This window comes from Trachemys scripta, chromosome 11 (assembly GCF_013100865.1).
Source record: "Trachemys scripta elegans isolate TJP31775 chromosome 11, CAS_Tse_1.0, whole genome shotgun sequence".
Lineage (NCBI taxonomy): Eukaryota > Metazoa > Chordata > Testudines > Emydidae > Trachemys > Trachemys scripta.
Genome location: NC_048308.1, coordinates 50352624 through 50375151, shown reverse-complemented (window position 1 = coordinate 50375151; position 22528 = coordinate 50352624). Strand labels below are relative to the sequence as shown.

The window sequence follows — 22528 nt, the reverse complement described above, 5'->3', positions numbered from 1 at the left end:
AAAAACTGCATCTCTGTTGCACTTGCCTTCAGATTATCTCATAACATAATCACAATACCACTGTAGCAAAGTGTGCTGTGCTCTTTAAAAGTGGACACCACTAGCCCAGATGCTACTGGGACTCAAGCCTTCAAGGAAGAGCATTGGAGAGATGTAGTTCATAGGAGAGATTGTTGGAAGGCGTAGTCAAAGAGGGCTCATGTGATTGCCAGGACCATCTAGGAAAAAAGCCTTTGGGGTTCATTTAGGGAGAGCTCGGGTGGAGGAAGGATTTGGAGGAAGCCTGTCTAGAGGGAATAGAAGGTGGCAAGGAAATAATTTCTTGCAGGCATTGTTTGTGTCTGGACTCTCCCTAAGTAGCATGCTTCATCTTATATAGTCCTGGCAATCACATGACTCCTCTGGTACTACATCTCCCAGCTTGGTCTTCTTTGAAGGCGTATGCCCTAGTATCATCTGGGCTAGCAGCAATTACTCTTAAAAAGCCCAACACATTCCACTACAACCACCAAGAGGTAGGTATTAGTGTTCCCATTTTACAGGGAAGAACCTTAGACAAAGAGAAGTTATGAGACTTAGGCAAGGTGTCAGAAAGTTTGTGATAGAGTGGAGAATAGATCTCAGATCTTCTGAAGCCTATTTCTCTGCTATAAACACAAAACCTCCCTTCCTTAATATAATTCTTCACCCTCTTATATGGACATCTCTCTTTTAAAAAAACAACAACATTATTCATTGTAAGTACAACTCTAATAAGGAAAGATGGGTTGCTAATCATGACATTATCTTCTTTTATATTTCTGATGGCATTACCTCAGCACAGATGTTATCTACCTTTAAAGCCAGGATGGTGGCTTATGTAATTATATTATTTATATTTATAGAAGTGAATCCATTTCTTTTGCTTCTCAGAACAGGCCTGTCTAGAAACAATACAACTTAATTTTTTAATGTGATGATGAATGGAACCATTATCAAGGTGTCACACTGGTAAAAAATTGTGTGTGGGTAGCATATCATCAGCTGCCATTCATGACCAAAGTGTTCTCTGAGAGCATCCGATTAAGTGTTTAGACTCTGCCTCAGACTACCTTACTTGCATGAAGAACTGATGAATGTGAAATGCCTTCTAGCAAAGTATAAAGGAGCATGTTTCTCACGTGCTTTCAGGTAATACTTTGTTGCCATGTGGTCTGTCTTGATATAGTATTTCAAGGGAAAATTGCTGGGGAATTTACAAGTGTCTCTCAATGGTGCTCAATTTTCAGCTAATATCATATGATATTTGAAGTGTATGCACATTAATTTGGGCCTGATGATGGGTCATTTACCATGTGGACAGGTTGCAGTCTTCTGGAGTTGATTGTTTTGTCCAGATTTTAATTCGCTATTAAGTCCACTATTAAAGTGTCCAGATGACACAGAATTTTAAAAAGAACTGTGCAAAGCCTGGTAAATTATACTAACTGAACCAAGAGAACAACATGATGTGGTGGTAACATTTTATTCTGGTTTCAACACCATAGTCTAGTGTTTGGGGAAATACCTGTTTATTTCCTTCCATCTCCAGTCACAATTATCAGATTAGCACCACACCTTCCATGCTTTATAATGGTCCTTAACCAGGAATTTGTGACTTGTTATGAAACACAGTCTTTGCTCTTGAGTATATTTTCTATTGATTTCACGAGCTGGTTTCTTCTGTGAGCTAAGATGAAAGGGATTTGCACAGACATTTCTATAAGGGGCGAAGTCTAGAGATGATGGGATGCAAGAGAATGCCATAAGAGAGTTTATTCCCAGAAAGATGGGCTATGGGAAGAGTCACTCCAAATTTTAAATGTTTTTAGCTCCTTTTTCTGCCAGCATTGAGTATATAAAAATAGACAGATATTGCCTAAAGAATAATGAAAAGTTGCTACATTCTGTTTTGTTTTAGCAAGTCAGTTTTTGACACAGTGCCTCGATCAACTAAACAAAGCCCTAAGAAGCAGCCCAGCTAGCTTTATATTCAAACTTCTCAAAAGGAAGCTAGGGAGAGCGGGGAGAAAAACCATTAGAAATTTTCACAAAAGTTACACCCAGTGATACTGAGAAATACTAAGAGAAATTACTTCTTAACAGGAAAAATATGATCAGCCAGGAAAATTTTAGCAATGGAGCAAGTTAGTCTGATACTTCCAGAGGCCCTCATGGGCAACTTAAATATTTGAGGTGAAACTGTGCCCTGCTGAAGTCAATGGAAGTTTTGCCATTGACTTCAATGGGGCCAGGATTTCATCCTTCATCAGTAAACAAACAGAATATATTGGTTTGCCAACAGTTGGGCAAAGGTTGAAAAATAAGTACCTCCTGCATTTTCTAACACGTTTCTCTCCTCCGCCACCTTCCTTCCCTTATTTCTCATATAGCTGATCTTATAAATGTAACAAAGCAAATATTTATATTTTGTACATTAACTAAAGATAAACAGGAAAATACATGCAACAGAAAATACATCTTGCGGATTAATGCTGCACTTTTACAAGGTAGTCTAAAAAGGTATCCAAGTCAACAGAAGGTGTACTAATGCTAACCCGAGTGGTAGTTAACTCTGTTTGAGATTAGTTTAAAATAAGCAATTATACTTTTAACATACTGAATTAAGTTTCAAAATTTACGTTACAGGTTTCCATGTGGAAAGGCATGCCAAATGCACTTTTATCATCAAAATCCATCCTGTACATTATTGTAGTTCTAACCTTCAAGACAGTGCATGTTAATCTAAGAGATAACAAAACATGTGCTAATTGGTTCCTAACGGGAATTTATAATCAATTCCTGGAAATACTAAGAATAATAATTAGCTCTGTAAATTCACTGCCATTAGCTATATGTCAGCTAAAATTCTACATGTATAACAATCCTTTTGTAAAATATCTGTAACATTTAAGCTAGAAAATATAAAAGATATTGCAGATGATTATCTCACTTCATCTTGATGTATTGAACTGCATATATTACATAATGTTTCATTCAATTACAGCAGATTTGTTTGATAGTGGCTAGATTTTTTATGCAACTATTTCTTTATAAGCATTTCCTTAACTGTCTTTGACTGCACACGTGCAGTATCATCATTTATAAAAAGGCTCCATAAATACAGGTTTTGCCATGTATCTTTGTTATTTAATTGAACTTACTTCATGCAGATTCATTTACCTGACCATAAAAATCATTCCACTATACCTGCACAATGTTTGACTAAAACCTGATTACCAATTTAATAATTTCAATGTTAGGATTTTGTTCCAATAAGAGCCAGATGGGAAATGGATTGATCTTTTTGAAGGAAAATACACAATTTTGAAACAGAAAACAGAACAAATTTTGTTGAAATTTCTCAGAAAATGAAATTCTGGACAAAAATTAGTACCGGGTCAATTGAAACATTTTGTTTTGACAAAACTGCAATGTTCTGTTCCAACTTTGATTTTTTAAAAATTTTATATAATATAAATTCAAAACAACTTTTGGTTTATTTTGTAACAGGAAAAATCAAAACATTTCATTCCTTACAATTTAAAATTTAGAATTTACACAATCTAAGCAATCTTATAGGACCTGACCCAACACCCCTCACTGTTAATGGAAAGGTTCCCAGTGAATTCAGTGAGCATTGGATCATGCCCTTAATCCAGCTGTATATCTTGTGGTCCCACAATGACCTTTGATTGCCCTGTGTACCTGGGTGAATTTCACCCTATGCGTTTAATCCTGTGAGGTACAGAGTACTTCTTATCCCATCTACTTCAACAAAAGTTGAGTTTGCTCAGCATTTGGTAGGATTGGACACTAAATGAACAAACTTGCTCCATTTTCAAATTTACTATTTTAAGCATTTTATAAACTACAGTATAGTTCAATATACATGTGAGAGGAAAAAAGCATTTAGTCTTCCATTTTCCTGCTATGAAACTGTGTCCTTACATCTAACTACTTGTTTTTATGACTTTATTTTTCTAATGTCAAACGTCTTTAAAAAAAACAACACCACCACTTGTTTCCTTGCATTCAATTTAACAATCCAAAGCCAGCCCACAAACTCAGATTTACTCCAGTGTTTTTAAACTCACCCTCTACTTAATCAAGTTCACATACACAGCTGGTTAAAACAAAATTTCTGTCAATAACAGTAACATTCTACTGTGTAACTTTCTAAAGGACTATAACTACCACCATCTCCAAATATCCTACTGCTGAGAGTTACTTCCAGATTGGTCCCATGCAGTACATTTTCATAAGTTTCTTCATATGTTCAGGAAACTAAATATTATCTTCTTGAGTAAAAACCTGAATCAAATATTAGCTCTCTCTCTTCTCTTTGCAAAACTGTTAGACTACTCTGATTCATTATAAAACTGAAATGAAGCATATACTACCTTCCCCTTTCTATGTAACATTTTAAAACCTCTTTGGGAAGAGATAAATCCAGGTGGATTGTTCCCACCTTCTATCTAGAATAACTAGACTTACTGGTCTCCTAGAGAAATTGTGAGCAAGTGGGAAAGGAGGAAATAGACAAGATGTTTTTCCCCATAGTTTCTTAGTTGGAAAATTAGAGCACAATATTTAACTAGATATCCAAATCTCCTGAAATAAAGTTTGCCAGAATAAACAATTCAGTCTTTATACCTAACAGCATCAGGCTAAGTCAATTGATATAACTGAGAATTTTTGATAGATTTTTTTGAAGTGTTTTTAAGTATTTAAGTGTACTGAGTTGAAATGACGTACAATTTATTTTTAGTTCTAGCAGAAAAGATGTCTTCTTTTGTAAAGGAAAAGAACCTTGTTTGCAGATATCTATAATAAGCCTCAAGGCCATACACAGAACATGTACTATAGACAAATTCTGTATGACAGCATGGACATTACCACAATATTTCCTATTTTCAGAATGGGACCATAGTAAATATTTATTTTTCAGTGGGACCTGCTATATCAATGCAACATATTCAGTTTGGATTTGATGAATGTGTGTTATAATTGCAAGGCATGCTAAGATGACCACCTAACTTCAGCTTACATTTATTGTGTGTACTTAGAAAGATGCACTAGACTGCATCCGATGAAGTGGGCTGGAGCCCACAAAAGCTTATGCTCTAATAAATTTGTTAGTCTCTAAGGTGGCACAAGTACTCCTGTTCTTTTTGCGGATACAGACTAACACGGCTGCTACTCTGAAACTAGACTTAATTTACAGAAGGTGAAATTGTGATTACACATACATGAACAACTAGATTTAGTTTTAGTAATAGCTGTAAAGTTTGTTATAGATATGCAAAATTCTATTTAAATTGTATTCTAAAGCACTTACCTCAAAAATTTCAAAGCCATAGATGTCCAGTACTCCCATGACCTTCTTTCTGACTTTTGTTTGTGCCTTTTAAGAGAAGGTTGAGTCATTGTTCTGTACATTTAGTATTTGTGATCAAGATACATTAAATACCTTAGACTGTTGTTTAGGCTAAAAAGTTAGGTTTGGTTTTCCAAAAATGGTTAATATCAATATTTTCATAAGTTTAAAAACAAAAAGAAGCAAACAGATTTATTTGGATACAGATATTCACCTCCAGCACTGGCAGCCCCGCAACACTGCACTAGTGCATAAGAATAAGAAAGTAAAACAGACCAGTATAGTTTTACTGTCCCCACTCACTCCATCTATTTCTACTGAATTCTTTATGGGCATATAAGAAAATTACCTTAATGCTCTCATTGATTCTGGTAACAAGCCAGGAAAACAATCTACTGTACAGATTCTTGGCCAGAGCATCACGGGCATAATAAGCCTAGTCAAAAGAAAGAGAAAAATCATTAGAAATATTGGGCTAATTCTGAACCATGTGTGCTATTCCAGTGGTTTAAAAGTGCTATAAAAAGGGTGGAAATGACTTCTAAGGAATATGTTCAGCATGAGAGAGCTACCTGGCCAGAGTAAGGCTGCAGGAACAGCCCTACAGTGTTCTCCCTCCCAACCTTTGGCACAGGGACTTGGTAAGGGCTGGAGATGGAGACAGCATAGCCAGAGCACATTGCATTCTGCTAGTCTCAGCTGGCCAATGGCCCATTAGGGTATGCCTTTACCGCAATAAAAGACCCACAGCACCACCACAGCAGGCCCAAGTCAAATGACTTGGCTCAGGGTGTAGGGTTATAAAATTGCAGCGCAGACATTCAAACTGAGGCTGAAGCCCAGGCTCTGAGACCCTATGAGGATGGAGGGTCTCAGAGCCCAGGCTGTCTACACTGCAATTTTTAGACCTGCAGCCTAAGCCCCATGAGGCCAATTCAGCTGACCCAGGCTCAGTACCAAAGGGTTTTTAATCACAGTGTAGCTATAATGTAAGCCCAGGGTTAGCAGAACTGGAGCTACACTCATTTGTAGGTTAGGAATTGTTGAACCCTGGATCCTAACCTGGGGCTCCAGCTTCTGTGGGCCCTAGTCTAACCACCGATATTACAGATGCCTAGTGTCCTCCCAAAATATGGCTGCTCTAGCCCTTTGTTCATGGAGCCTGTGGGAAAACGTCTTTGTCCTGACAATTTGAAAGTCGGCCTGTGGAATTGTGGGATACTTTCAGCGGATTCCCAGAGCACAAGTCCATTGGGGATGCATCTACACTGCAAATCATTAGGGCTTGAAACCTGGGTCCTGGCTTGACGCAGGCTAAGATGCTCCATCCACATGGAGTCCTGGGATCTGGGGCCACTCGATTTGTGTGTAGATGGAAGGGTTAGGCTTGAGCCTGAGTTGAAACCCTGGGCTTCTACTACAGTGTACACATATCCAAAGAGGCCTTGCAGCCAGAGTTTCCTTAAGGCTGCTTTCACTTATGCCCGCAGTTTGATAGGCCCAACAGAACCAAGAATTCAAGAGGCGCAAAGTTGGCTTAAAGACATCTTTCCCTACCTGCCCCCTCCCCTTACTCCACTGCAGGAACAGAGAACTGAAGCCAGTGTTTAATAGGATTGCCTCGAGTAGTCACATACTTAAGAGATGCCCAAGGGGACCAGAAAAACAGCAGGTGTGATAAAACTTCCCATTTCTGACTCTGATAAAACGACTCTACAATTTATATATCCCCAGCAGGTTCCTCATTCATTCTGAGGAACAGGCTCCTGGGAATCTTTCTAAGAGGTGAAACTTTATGAATCTAGTTATTTGTGAAGCAGGGGAATATAGCAGTCTTCACACTAATGTAGTCTGAAAAAGCAATAAGAGGAGTTGAGAGAAATAGGAAAACAGATAAGGGATGGCAAAGGGAGAGCAGAGGCAGTAAGGAAGGGAGAGAAAGATGGGCAAAGGCAGCAAAGGGAGAGGAGAGGAATGAAAAGCAGGCATCAATTTGTCTTAAATACTCCAAAAGCAGGGATGCTTATTGAACATTTTGCAGTCTCCCTTCTCCTATCTGTTTCTGACAGGTTCCTACTTATGTGCTCTGCTCAGATATCTTTTCAGAATCCCATAAGTTAAGTTTCTAGTGGAAGTTCGGGGTAGCAGAAATGCACATTATCAAGCAGACTTGATGATGTTGAATAAAATTAAGCAGGAAACAGCGAGTGATGAAATCAGAATTTTAATCACTTAAGTGAATAAGACAGAAGATAAATTCTCAGGTCAAAATCGAAAAATACATGTATGCTCTAAGTGGACCAATTCTCCAGCACATCAGTTAGAAGGGTTTGGAGTTTATTATTATTAATTATTATTATTATTATTATTAAAAAAAAAAAAAGACATTTCAACCATCAGCCCCATGTAAAGCAACAAAACACAAACGAGGAAGATGAAAATTGTATCAGCAGAAAAATACACTACAAGAGGTGAGATAGTCACTGTAACATGCTAGTTAGACCCCATCTGGAATGCTGTGCGGTAAGAGGCACAGCACCACCAGGAGTATACTAGTGCCTTCAGAGGATGAAGCATCAGGCAACAAGGACTTTAGCAGTTCTGAAGAAGCTAAGTTAGGGAGTTCAGTTTATTCTACTAGAAAAAGAAAGGCTCCACGCTGACTTCACAGGAAGTTTCAAAATTAGTAAAATGATTCAGAAAGTGATTTTTATCTTTTTTAAAAGCCACCCTCACTCCCTTCCATGTCCACACACTCAGAGACCGGTTTGGGCTTCTAAAACTAGTTGATCTAAAATAAGGAGTAAATGGAGAATGTAAGCAGAACTACTCCAGGACAAGGGAAATAAGCATATGGAATAAGCTATTGGGCAAGTAATTGAAACAGTATAAGTGATTTCAAGAGACATCTAAATATGTTGCAGGGGAAGGACTGAAGGTTATGGTGAAAAAGCAGGAAGCGTGGATTAAAATAAACTAAGAATGAGGAGTGGCACATTCAACCAGACGGCCTTTCCTGTTCCTAAAATAACTTATATTCTCCACGTACAAACTTGCAAGCTGGCTCGCCACTGATATCATTAGCTGCAGCAAGAGAAGGAAGGGAGAAGTGCTAAGAAATTTAAAAAAAAAGGAACAATATGGAAAGTTTAATTTATTCATTTTAGCTGAAGAAATGTCAGAACTGCCCAGAGCACATAAATCCTGTGAAACCAAATGGGCTGTTCAAAATGAAAGATGGTCTGCCACAGCAGGATATTTTAAGTTTACCACATTTCTGCACAAGATGTAAGAAAAACTTCCTATACCCTTTTCTTGTGGACATGACCCTCATAAAAGCAAGATATTCATCAAGTGTGTTTGAACATTCAAAAAGTGTGTTGAAGGAAAGAAAATGAAAACAGTGATAAGTTTCACTAGTGAAATGTTTTATTTAGAAATGCTTTGTGAGCAGTAACTTTATTTTGTAGCTATGCAGAAAGCACTCATTTAAAATAATTCTTTCCCTTAAATAAAGAATGTTGCCTATAGTATGTGACATAAAATAGCATTGAGTTTTCTGGTTAAGAGTAAAATTTTCAAAAGCATCTAAGTGACTGAAAAACCTACGTCAAGAATTAATGATCTAATGAAGTCACAAGAGCCAAGAGAATGAAAGCTAAAGAGTTGAGAGGGGAAGCGACTTTTTGTCAGACTGTCTGAAGCCATTAATTTGTTTGTTTTAATAGCACCATTTAATTTCAATTTCTGAATAACATTATGGAGGAAGTAAGAGATTCAGCAACTTTTAATTTCTAAGAGATAACAAGATACATCCTCTGAGACCCACAAGCAGCAATCCAGAAATTACATTTGTAATATATCTGAAGTAAAATCAGAACAAAACAATCCTTTTAAAATAACCTTTCAGGTCCTTCTGATACATAAAAAAAATAAAACCCCACAATCCTTATTATCCTTATGGAAAAGAAAAATGTTTTACATATTTTACAGAAAAGAAAAATCAGTAAGAATCTGCTTTTACCTGAGCCACATTTAGCGTTGTAGAGACTTTTTCTTGCTTGGCTTCAACTGTTCGGAAGCTAAAGGCTCTTTCCAACACTGACTGATCGATCCCTGTCAACTCACAAATTTCTTTGAGCTCTATGAAAACAAAAAGCCAGTGTGACTACAATTAACACTTTCATATCGCCGTATTTGTATTGGCTAACCTTACTCAACACTACGTCACACAAAAAGCTAATTATTATCTTTAACTTTGAAGCAGTGGAAAGTTTGTTCAGAATAATTTTTTGTCAAGTTTTGGTTGAGTGTTACCATCCCCGGCCCCATAGAAAGCTGGCTGAAAACCATAATAAAAAAAATTCCATAAAAATCTTGTTAAACGCAAGTTTGAACGCATTTTCCGTTTCATTATATTTCAGTAAGAGGCCTTTTTTTTGTGTGGAATCTTTTTCCTGAAACAGAACTTTCAAACACACAAAATAAAAACATCAAATTTTCAAAATGTACCAATTACAACAAAAAGGTCCCATCAAGTGAATAAGCACAACTTAAGTTACACATTGGCAGTACAAAAGCCAAAATGTTAACTGAAAAAATACTGTTCGCAACCAATACGTTATATCCATTTCTAGTAAACCAATTTCTTCCATCTAATGTTTCAGAAGAAAGCTTTCATAAAATGGAAAATCTAAAAAATGTTCATGAAAAAGACATTTTTGTAAAAAAGCCAAATTTTGACTGAAACACTACATATGAGAGATCTGAACCAAGTCTACTTACAGATGATGTTCAGAACAAAAAAGGAAGTAATGTACTGTAATCCAGCTACAAGAACAAGAGTAAATCTTGTGTCTTTACAAGATACAGAATTTGCAAAGAACTATTCAAATATTAGGTTTTTTCCTAACACCAGTATCATCTTACCATTTTTATCTTTTATTTTACTTTCATCTAAACCATTTACTCGAGATTCAGGTTTGAATTCAATGTTTCCCAGTTTTAGAACTGCTGCTACCACCTCCAAGATGGACTGTGTTTCATGATCCATAAAGCCAACAATCTGCATGGCATTCTGGAAAAGGGGGAGGGGGGGGAGAGAGGGGGGAAATCAGAAGATAAAGATAATATTTTTAATCAAATAGATCATACTTGCAAAATCCACCATTTATATACATCAGCACAGAAGATAAACATTTTCCAAATACATGTAATATGACAAGAAGAATATGAAAAAATTACTAGGCTTGGATAATAACATCACAGAATATTAAGTGAGGTTTTCGAGAATTGTGTAACTCGGTCGGCATAAATGTTTTATCTGTCTCTAGTGTCCATACAAGAGCACTGAAGTAATTCATGTTTTTATAAAGATTTTTTTTCTAACTGCCTATAGACAAATTAGTCTAATTTCAGACTCATAACGAATTTGAAAAGCTAAGATAAATGGATAGCTCAACAGAATGCTAATAATTTTGAAGCAGTGGATTAACTTAAATTTAGCAACAGAATAGGAGAAAAATGTCACTGGAGTTCACACTTTTCTTTCTTAAGTACATATATACAAAACCAAAACTATTCTCTATCAAGACTTTGGTTAACAAATTTTACATCTAAAACTCATTGCATACTATACATCTGCAAGAAAAGTGTGAACACCACCAATTAAGGCCCCAGTCCTGAAAATGGCTCAGCAGAGGTGGATCCCCTCTAGTACACAGCCAGTTGCAGGATTGAGAGCTTAACATTTTGAGTTGTGTGTCTTGGATTAAGCTGGACAATCTTACCCTAACTGTTCTGAAGTTTACTGCATCATCCACTCCATTTACTCGGGCAGAGTCCAAACTCAGGTAGTTATATCTGCTGAAATCCCGTTCAAGTTTAAGTTTGTCTAATAAATTGAATGAAAATAAGATCAGTCAGGTATCCTTGTTAATGGCTCTCTTTCACCCTTAGGGTCAGTAATATGAATAATTGCTATTAACAAATAGTTCATATTAAATTGACTTAGTGATCTTTAAATTACAATCCCTTTAGGGCAAGGATGGTCTCTTTTCTGTGTTCATACAACATCCAGCACAAATGGGGACCCAATCCTGACCATGACCTTGATTACCACAACGTAAATATTTACTACTACTAACAATAATAATAAAAAAAAAAATAGTAAGTTAAGAAAAATACCTTTCTTCACATAAAACGAAAATATTGGTTGAGTGTGTTTTATTAGGAAAACAAAAAGCAGTAATAACGTCTGATAAACAGCAGAGGTGCAGTACTTACTAAGCATGTCTTCTGATGCACCAGATAATATCTGATAGAAGATATGAAAGTTTCTTTCACCTCTTGGCTGTTTAACAACACGGGACTTCTCTAACAGATCTAAAGACAAAGTCATGGGAGTTAATTTTTGCCACACCATTTTCTTTCTATTTTAACATGCTTTTTTTTTAAACTGTTTCCTATTAACACCAGAAGTGATCAAGTAATATTTAATATTGAATAATTTAACAAGCAGTGATATTTCTTAACTAAGTTATTGACAAAGAATTTCATTCATTATTTGCCCCTCTCAACCTACAATAAGCTAATGATTTTTACATGTTGCAGCCTTACCAATTAGACATGATGGGCCAGATTTTTAAAGGTATTTAGGTGCCTAGTAGTATTTTCAACAGCATCTAGGTGCCTAATATCACCCATTGAAATCAATGAGTTTTAGGTGCATAGGTGCTTTTGAAAATCCCACTAGGCACCTAAATACCTTTAAAAACCTGGCCCTATATTTTTCAGGCATAAGCAGCACTGTGGGGAGTAACCCCAAAGAGAAAATCCACTAAAATGCTGGAACACCAACAGAAAATAAGGTTTGGGGAGGATTGTTATGTGAAGAAAGAGCTTTAAAAGGAGCTGAAATGTTTAGAGGGCGGAAGCAGCAAAGAGGAACAGAAAATTTTAGAGCGGAGCTAAGAAGTGTAACTAGGAATAATGGGATGAAACAGTAAGGGGAAATTGAAGATGAATAGTCAGGACACATTTTATGACAGTGAGGCCTATCAGATTATCCCCCAAGGGACCTGATGGAAACTCCATCAAATGAGGTATTTAAAACTAGACTGGGAAAAAGCACTCTAAGTTCTATAGGAGCATACACTGCACTGGCAAGTAATTTGAGAAGGTTATTAGCTCTTTTCCACCAGTGATTTCTATGATTCTATGCCTTATCAATGAGGACAAGAATCTTGCAAGACCGTAGAGCTGGATTGGATGAGAACAAATAAGATTCTGGAGAGCTCTATCACACTTACTGCTCAAGTGGCAATGCAAATTCAGCTTATGGTTGAATTGCACTGAGATGGTTTTGGTGGCTTTGGGCTCAGTGCATCATGAGAATGAAGGAGATGTGCTCAGTGGTTTGAGCATTGGCCTGCTAAACCCAGGGTTGTGAGTTCAATCCTTAAGGGGGCCACTGGGGATCTGGGGCAAAATCAGTACTTGGTCCTGCTAGTGAAGGCAGGGGGCTGGACTTGATGACCTTTCAAGGTCCCTTCCAGTTCCAGGAGATAGGATATCTCCATTATAAAAAGAAAAAAAAAAAAAAAAAAAAAAAAAAAAAAGAGAGAAAAGAAAGGGACGTTCTGGATGGCTAGGGCAACATTCAGCTTGGCACAGAGCTGTTTGCCATCTTGTGAGGTTGGAGGCTGAGCTACATCTATTGTTTTTAAAATGACTTTCATTCCTTGTTTTAGTGGCATACATGAGGCTCAACATCATTGCCCCAGCCATGCCTTGTGTATAACCCCAACTTTACCAGAACACACCCTTTCTAAGTCCCAGGCACCCTCTGGGGTGAAGGTACAGGTGCCAGCACATTATGCCAAGTACAGTGCAGAGAATGTGTTAACGCTATGTGTGCACCTGCTGAATAGTACATGCCACTCATCAGGTGTGCATACCCTTTTGCACCATGTTAGTGCTTGAAAGATCAAGCCCTTTAAGAGCACACATCTTAACATGTTAAAAGGAACATGGTTGCTTTCATACCTAGTCTAAGTCACGCAGTTAATTTACAAACAAAATCCAGACAAAGCTTTGTAATTCTTCTTAATTCAGTGTTAAGAGTCACAATTTGAACAGGCCAAAACTTATGTGCAGTTAAAAATTCCAGCTACATTAAAGGCAACATGCTCAATTAATATCAAGCATTAGCATCTTAATATGTGAAGAGTTTCATTAGGCATCAGTGGGAGCTTGATAATCATTGTGAAAAACTATTCAAAACGAAGGTTGGGCGTACTTTCTTAATGTCCCTGCAGCAATAAGAAAGAGTTATTTAAAGTCACACTCAATCCACGCTGCATGGGTGGAGGTTATATATGGCACCAAATACCTGGTCAGCAGCTACTTAAATTTTCTAGTCAAAAACTGTCAATGAAGCATCCTGCATCCTGGTCAATGATTCCTTTAAAAGTTAGAATAAGCTATCTCTACACTTTCTGACCAGAAAAGGAAGATACAGAAGAAAAAGGAAATTTCTTCAGAAGTCACCAAGGTGACCAGGTGGCTGACATGGATAAGAGAATGGATTTAGACACCTTGGGCCAAATTCTGTCCTGTGTTACCCCATGTAATTCCAAAGCAGTTGCACTGAGACTGTTGGTAGCTGTGATGCTACATTCTAGGAGAACTTTGGTGGACCAGTAATTACAGATTGTTAACCCTTCACAGAAGTCAACTATTGGGGTTTTTGAGTTGGCTAAAATGAATTTCTCTGCTAAACATCCCCACAGCGTGGTTAGTGTATGGACACTGAGTGTAGAATTCAGCTCCTCATCAATTTTCATTTTTACTTTGAAATGCAGCATTAGGAGTTAACCGGCTACCCATTATCAAATTCAGCGCTTCTCTTAACTTCCTGACTGGTTTGAGGACACTTACCTTATTGGAAAGTGACTGTATTTCCCTTGGCACTTAAACATTTATATTCTTATTAATTTTTTTGTCTCTATGAACTATTTGTGGCACTGGTGTTGCACAGAAAGATATACAGAAAACTGCTTGGCTCCACTGTAATTTTCTAAGCATAGTGTGGTAGCAATAAGCCATATCAGTGTACACATTTATTTTGTGCTGAGCTGAGAAGAAAGGACTCCACCATTGTGTTTTGCGTATGTCCCTGCATGCTGCCAGACAGGGTGCTATGTGGAGAGCATTAGAGTAGGTGTGACTAGAGAATCCAGTACTACACAAATCCTCCAAATCCAACCCTCCCCAACTCTTGGGAGGCTGCTCTAGTTCAACAAAGATGACTCCAACCCTTAAGCTGGAGTAACAGCTGCAAAGCAGCTACATCTTTCCCCATCCTAGCCTTTGGATGAGAATTCTTCCCTCTTTTGTCCCTGCAATTTCCCACTGCCAGCTCAGTTAATAGGAGGATTATTTGGCCCTTGCTGTGGTCATTGAATGGATGAAGACACAAGGACATTCAGAACCCGTAGGAGTACAATAGAACTTATTAATATTTTAGTCAGTTACAAGCACTACTTTGTCTCCATGTTGCCTGTTATAATTATCACAGTTTAACCCACTTGCAAACACAGCGTAAATCAAATACTTTACTTATTCTATTAATATGTAGCAGGACCAGGAGAAGGGATTAGATTAAAAAGACTGTGCTAGCAAATTAAGTCTAAAACATGGGGAACATAAAAATTTAACTTACTATTCTAGTCCTCCCACTAAGACATTTTAACATCTCCTACTCCAACCCTTATTAAGCCTCTTACAAATACATCAGGGACAAAGTAAATTACATTGTGCTCAAAATAACCAAGTCCCAAGGTGAAGAATTTAAAGCACCACACTGACATGGACTGCAATTGGCAAAACCCACAGCAAGCACAGCATTTCAAAAGCTGAAGACCATGGTAAGGAGAATTTCACTAATTTCTGAGGTCTCGGTTGCACAGTTAGGATGATTTCAGTCTTTTTTCAAGCAACATCTGCATTTTTATAATCTAATAACCCTATAATTTGTCTTCTCTGTTTCCAGATGTGGCTGTATTTCAGCATATTCAGCAACAAGTAGTTTTGCAAAACCTTTTAAAAAACAATCGCTATCCAGTGATGCAAAGTGCAGTAGAACGTCAGAGTTACGAACAGCAGAATTACGAACTGACCGGTCAACTGTACACCTCATTTGGAACCGGAAGCACACAATCAGGCAGCAGACACAAAAAGGAGCAAATACTGTACAGAACAGTACTGTGTTAAACTACTAAAAAATAAAGGGAAAGTTTTTTAAAAGTTGACAAGGTAATGAAACTGTTTCTGTGCTTGTTTCATTTAAATTAAGATGGTTAAAACCAGCATTTTTCCTTCTGCATGGTAAAGTTTCAAAGCTGTATTAGGTCAATATTCAGGTGTAAACTTTTGAAGGAATGTTTTGTTCAGAGTTGCAAACTTTTCAAAGTTACGAACACTACTGTATGACTTTAACAAAGAAGAAGTGCAATCACTTTTATCTTATAAACATGTCTTCTTTGGCTTGATCACATACCACAGAATCAAATTACCTATATGGCTTAATATAGCAGGAAACAGACCACATTTGTGTCAAGGTTATTAAGTTCAAGAGACTGAACCTGAGGGGTGCTGAACATCCACAACACCTAGCGACGACAGGCTCCAGGTTTTTTGGCATACAGCACACATACAGAAATGTGTCATTGATAATAATTTTAGATGAGCAGAGCTACAATCACTGACAACACACCTCTTATTTATTTCTACATCTGGTTCAACCCATATAGTTTATTTCAGGTAATCGGTAGCATTCTGTATTTGTCAAAAATATATATTGGAACAACATTTAAAAGCTTGTAAGAATTGTCAGAGAAGTTGGATTTTAGCACAAACTATCTGAAGCACTGGCTTCTGAATGACTAAAGACTGCATTCACGTAAACTTTGAGAAAGGTAAAGAAAAACAATTACATTTTAAAACTAGACTGTGGAATATTTGTAATACAATCAAAACAAACAATACTACAGAATATGATTTTGTAATCTGGCTAAACAATTTTTAAAAAATATCTCCATAGATTTATGACCCAATTATCTAGTTCTGGCAAATCTGAGACTTAACACGCATCTCAGCAATATTTAACAATCACTATAAATATTATTTTAGGTATACATAACTCTTCTATATACCATCCCCAGACCTTCGAATTTTTAAATTGTATTGCAGTGCACAAAAACAATTGTAACCATATTTAAGCTCTAATTCAGCACAGTTTTTGAGCACATGCCTAAATTTGAACACAATAGTAGCCTGGGACTACTCATGAATTCTAAGTAAGGCATGTGCTTAAATACCTTGCAGAATCAGGTCCATTCTGCTTTTTTAAGTCAAATCTCCCCTAACAGGAAGCTATCCTGACAAATTAATATTAAGCTTGAGTCAAGAAAGAGTCAAGAGATGTCACAGATAAATTAACTGAACAGCCATCCTGCAAGTGACAACCTAAGTTTAAATTTGCATGCGCCGGGATAGAGTAGGACAGAGGTTCTCAACCAGGGGTCTGGGGCTCCCTGTAGGGCCATGGGCAGGTTTCAGGGGGTCCGCCAAGCAGGGCTGGCATTAGACTTGCTGGGGCCCAGGGCAGAAAGCCACAGCCCCTCTGCATGGGGCTGAAGCCCGGCCATGAGCCCTGCCACCTAGGGCTGAAGCTGAGGCCTGAGCAACTTAGCTTCATGGAGCCCCGGGCAAGTGCCCTGCTTGCTACCCCCTAATGTTGGCCCTGGGTTTTATATGAAGAAAAACTGTGTGGCAAAAGTGGGCCTACAGTTTTTAAAGCATGTTGGGGGGGCCTCAGAAACAAAAAGGTTGAGAACCCCTGGAGTAGGAGACAATTTTAGGTTCAGTCTTACTTAATATAGAATCATAAAAATGTAGGGGAGGAAGGGATCTCGAGAAGTCATCAAGTCAGCCCCCTGAGCTGCGGCAGGACAAACTAAACCTAGACCATCTCTATAGGTGTTTGTCCAACCTCAATGGCTGGGATTTCACATCTTATTCCAGAGCTTAACTACCCTTACAGTGAGAAAGTTTTTCCTAATATCTAATCTAAATCTCCTGTTTTTCCTTCTGCCCCACTAGTAGCTGCACACCCTTCCAAAAGTGGCTGTATTTTAAAAGCGCAGTTGAAAGTACAGTTTGTGAAGCACTTTGGGACCTTTTGGGTTGAAAGGCATATTTGTTACTTCGGTACAACTTTAAAAGCTCAGCTATGGAACTCTGGCAAACTAGGAGACACATGGCTTTTTCTAATTACATGCATGCCTTCAGAGATTTTAATGTAAACAGTTTCCTGAGCATATGTTAAATTAGTTGTGTAAGAGGGATCGGTGTCTTAGATTTTTCTTCTGAGGTTTTGTTAAGCAAGGAAGTTAACTAATTTAGTTATCAGATTTCCAAAGTGCAATGTTCACTACACTGTCTGTCTGGATATTTAGTGAAGAAAAGTTTCAGAAAGATGTTATAGTCAGAAAATCAGGTATTTACCGTAACAAAGGAGCCATACGTTGGAATCTTGTTTAAAGCTGAATTTATGCTCTGCTATTCATTGTCCACATGCAGGCCACAAAGAGACTGGCAAAAGTGATCCAAATCACCTGTCATATTCTTAGAAAACTCTGTTTTTGGTTGACCTCCCTTTGCCCCTCTGTTTGTTTTAGCAGCATTTTAACAAATCACCCCAATGTACAGATTTAACAGTCAGCATAACCAACAAATTTTGCACTAACTCCTGATGACTATGAATCCTGCAGACCAAATTTTCAAAGGAAATGACATATAGGTACATATTTGGGGCAGACACTATCTTTTTGTTCTATTATCGTACAGTGCCTAGCACAATAGTCCACAACTGGGGCTCCTGGGCACAACAGTAATACAAAAAAAATTAATTGCAATACCAAATTGCATCCATTTGTTGCAAAAAGTTCACTTCAACATGTTGTAGGCAATTCTGCACAGAAGTGTTTTATGCATAAAGATGCAGGTACAAACAATGTGTGAACATTTTGTAAATTTTAGTGCTGTATATAGAAAATACTCACAGTACACACACATACATTAGGCACATGTACATTTACACTGTCCACACAGTATCCATCAGGGCTTTTGTCTGGATGGAAAAGAATCTAAAGCTTAACACCCAATAAAACTGGTGTTAAGGATAAAACCTCTTCAGAAAGGTCATTACTGTAAATACATTTGGCTTACAAGTCAAATACTTATAGTTGTTCCTTGAGCCACATCGTTCCAATATCCATCTAGCAAAAGACTGCATCTGATATCAGAACGTTATAGAGATAGTCAAAAGATAATTTGTACTTCCTAGTTAACTACGCCTTCAAAAAGTTACAGGTATTTAAACTTAAATCACCAGCTGACCAACTATTTGAGTAAAATGGACATTTATTACAAAATATTTTTCAAATCACAGACGACAACTAGTAATGCTGTGCAATACATTTGGCAAGCTATAATATACAAATGAATTTTTCTTGTTTCTGACCAACAGAAACTTCAAGTTTGAGTGATGCAGAAATATTTGGTCCTTTCTATTTCTTTAGATGTACAACAAAATGACTTCAATGTCAAGAAAGAAATGAGGATACATCGCAAAACACCACAAGAGAGGAATGAATGTCACTAGCCTAATACGTTCTAAATGATCCAGCAGAAGTAATTTTTAGTCCCTTCCCCTTCACACAGTGGGACTCTCCTTGGCTATCCAGGCCAAGTCACAAGGCATGTTCCAACCATTAGGCAGCAGAAAATTTTTACAGTTAAACTTGCAGCTTCCTGACATGCCATATTTTTTCCCTCCTTGATTCGCTTCTCAGCTGTGAGAGAACACAATAATGGCTCTTCAATACAGGGTCGCCCAGAGAGGGGAGGCAAGTGGGGCAATTTGCCCCAGGCCCCGCAGGGGCCCCCACAAGAGTTTTTCAGGGCCCCTGGAGCAGGGTCCTTCACTCGCTCCGGGGGCCCCAGAAAACTCTCGTGGGGCCCGGGCCCCCAGAGCTTCTTCTGCTCCGGGTCTTTGGCGGCGGGAGGTCCTTCTGCTCCAGGACCAGCCGCTGAAGTGCCCTAAAGATCCGCGGCGGGGGGTCCTTCCGCCCTGGGATCTGTCGCCAAAGCACCCTGAAGACCCGCGGCGGGGGGTCCTTCCACCCGAGGACCCGCCGACAAAGCGCCGGGTCTTCGGCGGCAATTCAGTGGCGGGGGCCCCCCACCACCGAAGACCCCAGGCCCCCTGAATCGTCTGCTTCAACAGGACCTTCCAGTATTAACCCAATATTTGGAACTATGTTCCCTTTAAAGGAAATAAGCCCTAAACACATCAGACTTATTGGGAGTATCTACAGTGAGTCACAACTAATACACATTTTCAAAAGGAGCTAAAGCCTGTTTACACTAGATAGTAAAGTGGTGTTTGTCATTTAAAAAAAAAAATTTTGCTAACAGAATTTCAAGCCTTTTTCCTAGTTTAGAAAAGTCTTAACACTACATATTTACTATCATCAAAAAGAAATAGACTGTAAAAAGAAAGAGACTGTAGAAATAAACAAAACAAAAACAAAAATCCATCTCTAACCATGGAGTTAGAATAACTTCAGATTTTTAAAACAAGAATTTTTTTAAAAATGTCTAGTTATAAGAAATCCTAGTAACATTGCCTTGGCCAATGGAAAGTCAACAACAACGATCATAAGATATAACCAGAGTTCTTTGCTCTTACTGTTGATTTTTCACTGAATACACTTACATATACCTTTTAAAAGGCAAAAATTAAGTGTTTACACTAGCATAAGTTAGTTGCTTTGCTAATCTAAAAGTTCATAAGTTTCTTTCATATTGTTTCTGAAGGAGGTGAAAACATAGATGTTATTCTTAATTATAGTCATAAGCTGTCATTTGGATTGTAAGTCCTTGTTGATTAAAATTCTTTTCTAAACCAGGCATTACATCTACTGTATCTAGGTTCATAGTTATTTACTAATTTATCATTAAATTAGGGTGAGGTTAGGATACTGTTTCGGGTCTGTTAGAAAAGACCACCGTCATGTTAAGAAGTGTGAAGGCACACAGCAGGTGATTCCCTCTACTACTCTCTTTTTTAAATCAGGCAGAAATATTTGTTACTTAGTAACTGAGATGTTTTACAGTTGTCTAATACAGGAATATATAAACTTTTTAATACCTCCAGCCTTTAACTCTAAGCTGATTTTTTTTTTAAATGGACAACAAAGCATATGAAGAATTTCTGTGACTCATCAGAAAGATTACTGCCAAAACTGTAGCTACCATCTCAGGATTATATATTATAATACATTATAAATCTTAAAAATTCACACTTGAGTAAACTATTTTAGGGTAGGACACAATTAGGGCATGGATTTAAAAGTTGAGTATGCAATTACAAGTGCAAAATGTGTCCAATTTCAATGTACGATTGTTGCACCAGGAAAACGGCGTATAAGTTAGTAATTTTAAAAATGACTATACCTGTTCCTAAGAAATTACAGTAGTCTACCTTATGAACCCTTTAAATACAGAATTTTTTTTGGCATGCTTTACATTGAGAAATAAACAAAAAAAAGTGACAGCTTTGGTTTGTTCCATGGAAAGACCGACCATCTAAATGCACATCGTTTTCCTTTCACATGGGAATAAATTATACTGCTAGATTCTCGCTGGAATGCCTCAAGGAAGACTACAGAAGGCTGGGGAAGATGCTTAAAGTAATGAAGGCTCACATAGATCTTCAGTGGGATTCTACCTGTCCCTAGAGAAGGGCAGCAAAGGTGCTACCAGGAGGACTTTGGGTATGGTTGGCCACCGGGAAGCATTCATGGAGAGAGGCCTGTTCTCATGGGATGGATTCCATCTGAGTAGGGACAAAAATATACTTCTGGGATGGAGGTTGGCACAACTGATTAAAAAAGCCTTAAACTAGGATTTTGGGGAAGACTTTTGAGAGATGCACATGTAATCTCCACATCTGATTCTAATACTGAGCAAGAGGAAAATCAAGTAAAAGAGGATACAGGAATAGAGAAAGGAACAAAAGAGGGTAGGAGAACGGACAACATGAGGAAAGACAGCACCATAACCACTGATAGTAACAGTCAGGAAGGTGACACTGTACCTAGTTGGGCAAGGAATCTGGTTGAAGCCAAGCAGAAACAACTAAGATGTCTGTAATCCAATGCAAGGAGCCTAGGTAACAAAATAGAGAAACTAGAACTACTGGAGTAGGAAGTAAAACCAGATATTATAGTGATAATGAAAACATGGTGGAACAGTAGTCATGACTGGAATTCAGGTATTGAAGGGTACATGCTGTTCAGGAAGGTCAGAAATAAAGGTAAAGGTGGTGGAGTAGCATTGTATATTGATGACAAGGTAGACTGCAGAGAAATTTAAGTGAAGGAATGCATAAAACGGAATTTGTTTGGATAAAGATCACTTTGGGGAAGAAAGGCAACAGAGGCTCCACTGGGACAGCACTTGGGGTCTGCTACAGACCACCAAGAAACAATATGGATACGGACAGAAACTTCTTTAATATTTTTAATGACATAAATACTACTGGGAATTGAGGGATTATGGGAAACTTTAATTTCCCAGATACAGATTAGTGAACAAGTACTACTAATGGTGGTAGAGCCTAGGGATATACATATTGGTTAAAAAAAGTTAACTATTTAAACGATTAAAATTATATCGTTTAACAGGTTAACCGTTGACTAAGGACGCTCCGACAGGCGGGTCCGGCCCAGCCCAGCGCACCCAGAGCCGCTGGGGTCCCACCCAGCCCGTCCCCACCTGAGCCAACCTCTTCTAGTCACCCTTTGATTCAGGTAACTTTCCTTCCTCCCCCAAAACCCAAAGACAGTGAGGGGAAGCTTAAGAGAGACACAAGCCCTTTTCTCCCTGCCCGTCAAACTCCTACTGCTTTTTAAGCTGCAATGAGCGCTTGCTGACCCCATTCCAGCATAATAGGTCACATTCAGAAGATACAGACAGTTATACCTGTCTCATGCAGTG

The 22528-nt window shown here is 38.1% G+C and overlaps 1 protein-coding gene across 4 annotated transcripts in view; it reads right to left on the bottom strand.

Moving 5' to 3' along the window:
• MYO1B (myosin IB) overlaps positions 1-22528 on the bottom strand; it is a 199827-nt gene that overhangs the window by 58314 nt on the left and 118985 nt on the right. For all 4 annotated transcript variants that reach the window (XM_034785198.1, XM_034785200.1, XM_034785199.1 and 1 more), the window contains exons 8-13: positions 11684-11782; positions 11188-11291; positions 10328-10475; positions 9423-9541; positions 5748-5834; positions 5360-5425 (exon numbers count right to left, since the gene is read on the bottom strand). In XM_034785198.1, coding sequence (XP_034641089.1) covers positions 5360-5425; positions 5748-5834; positions 9423-9541; positions 10328-10475; positions 11188-11291; positions 11684-11782 — 623 coding nt within the window. The remainder of the gene's footprint in view (positions 1-5359; positions 5426-5747; positions 5835-9422; positions 9542-10327; positions 10476-11187; positions 11292-11683; positions 11783-22528) is intronic.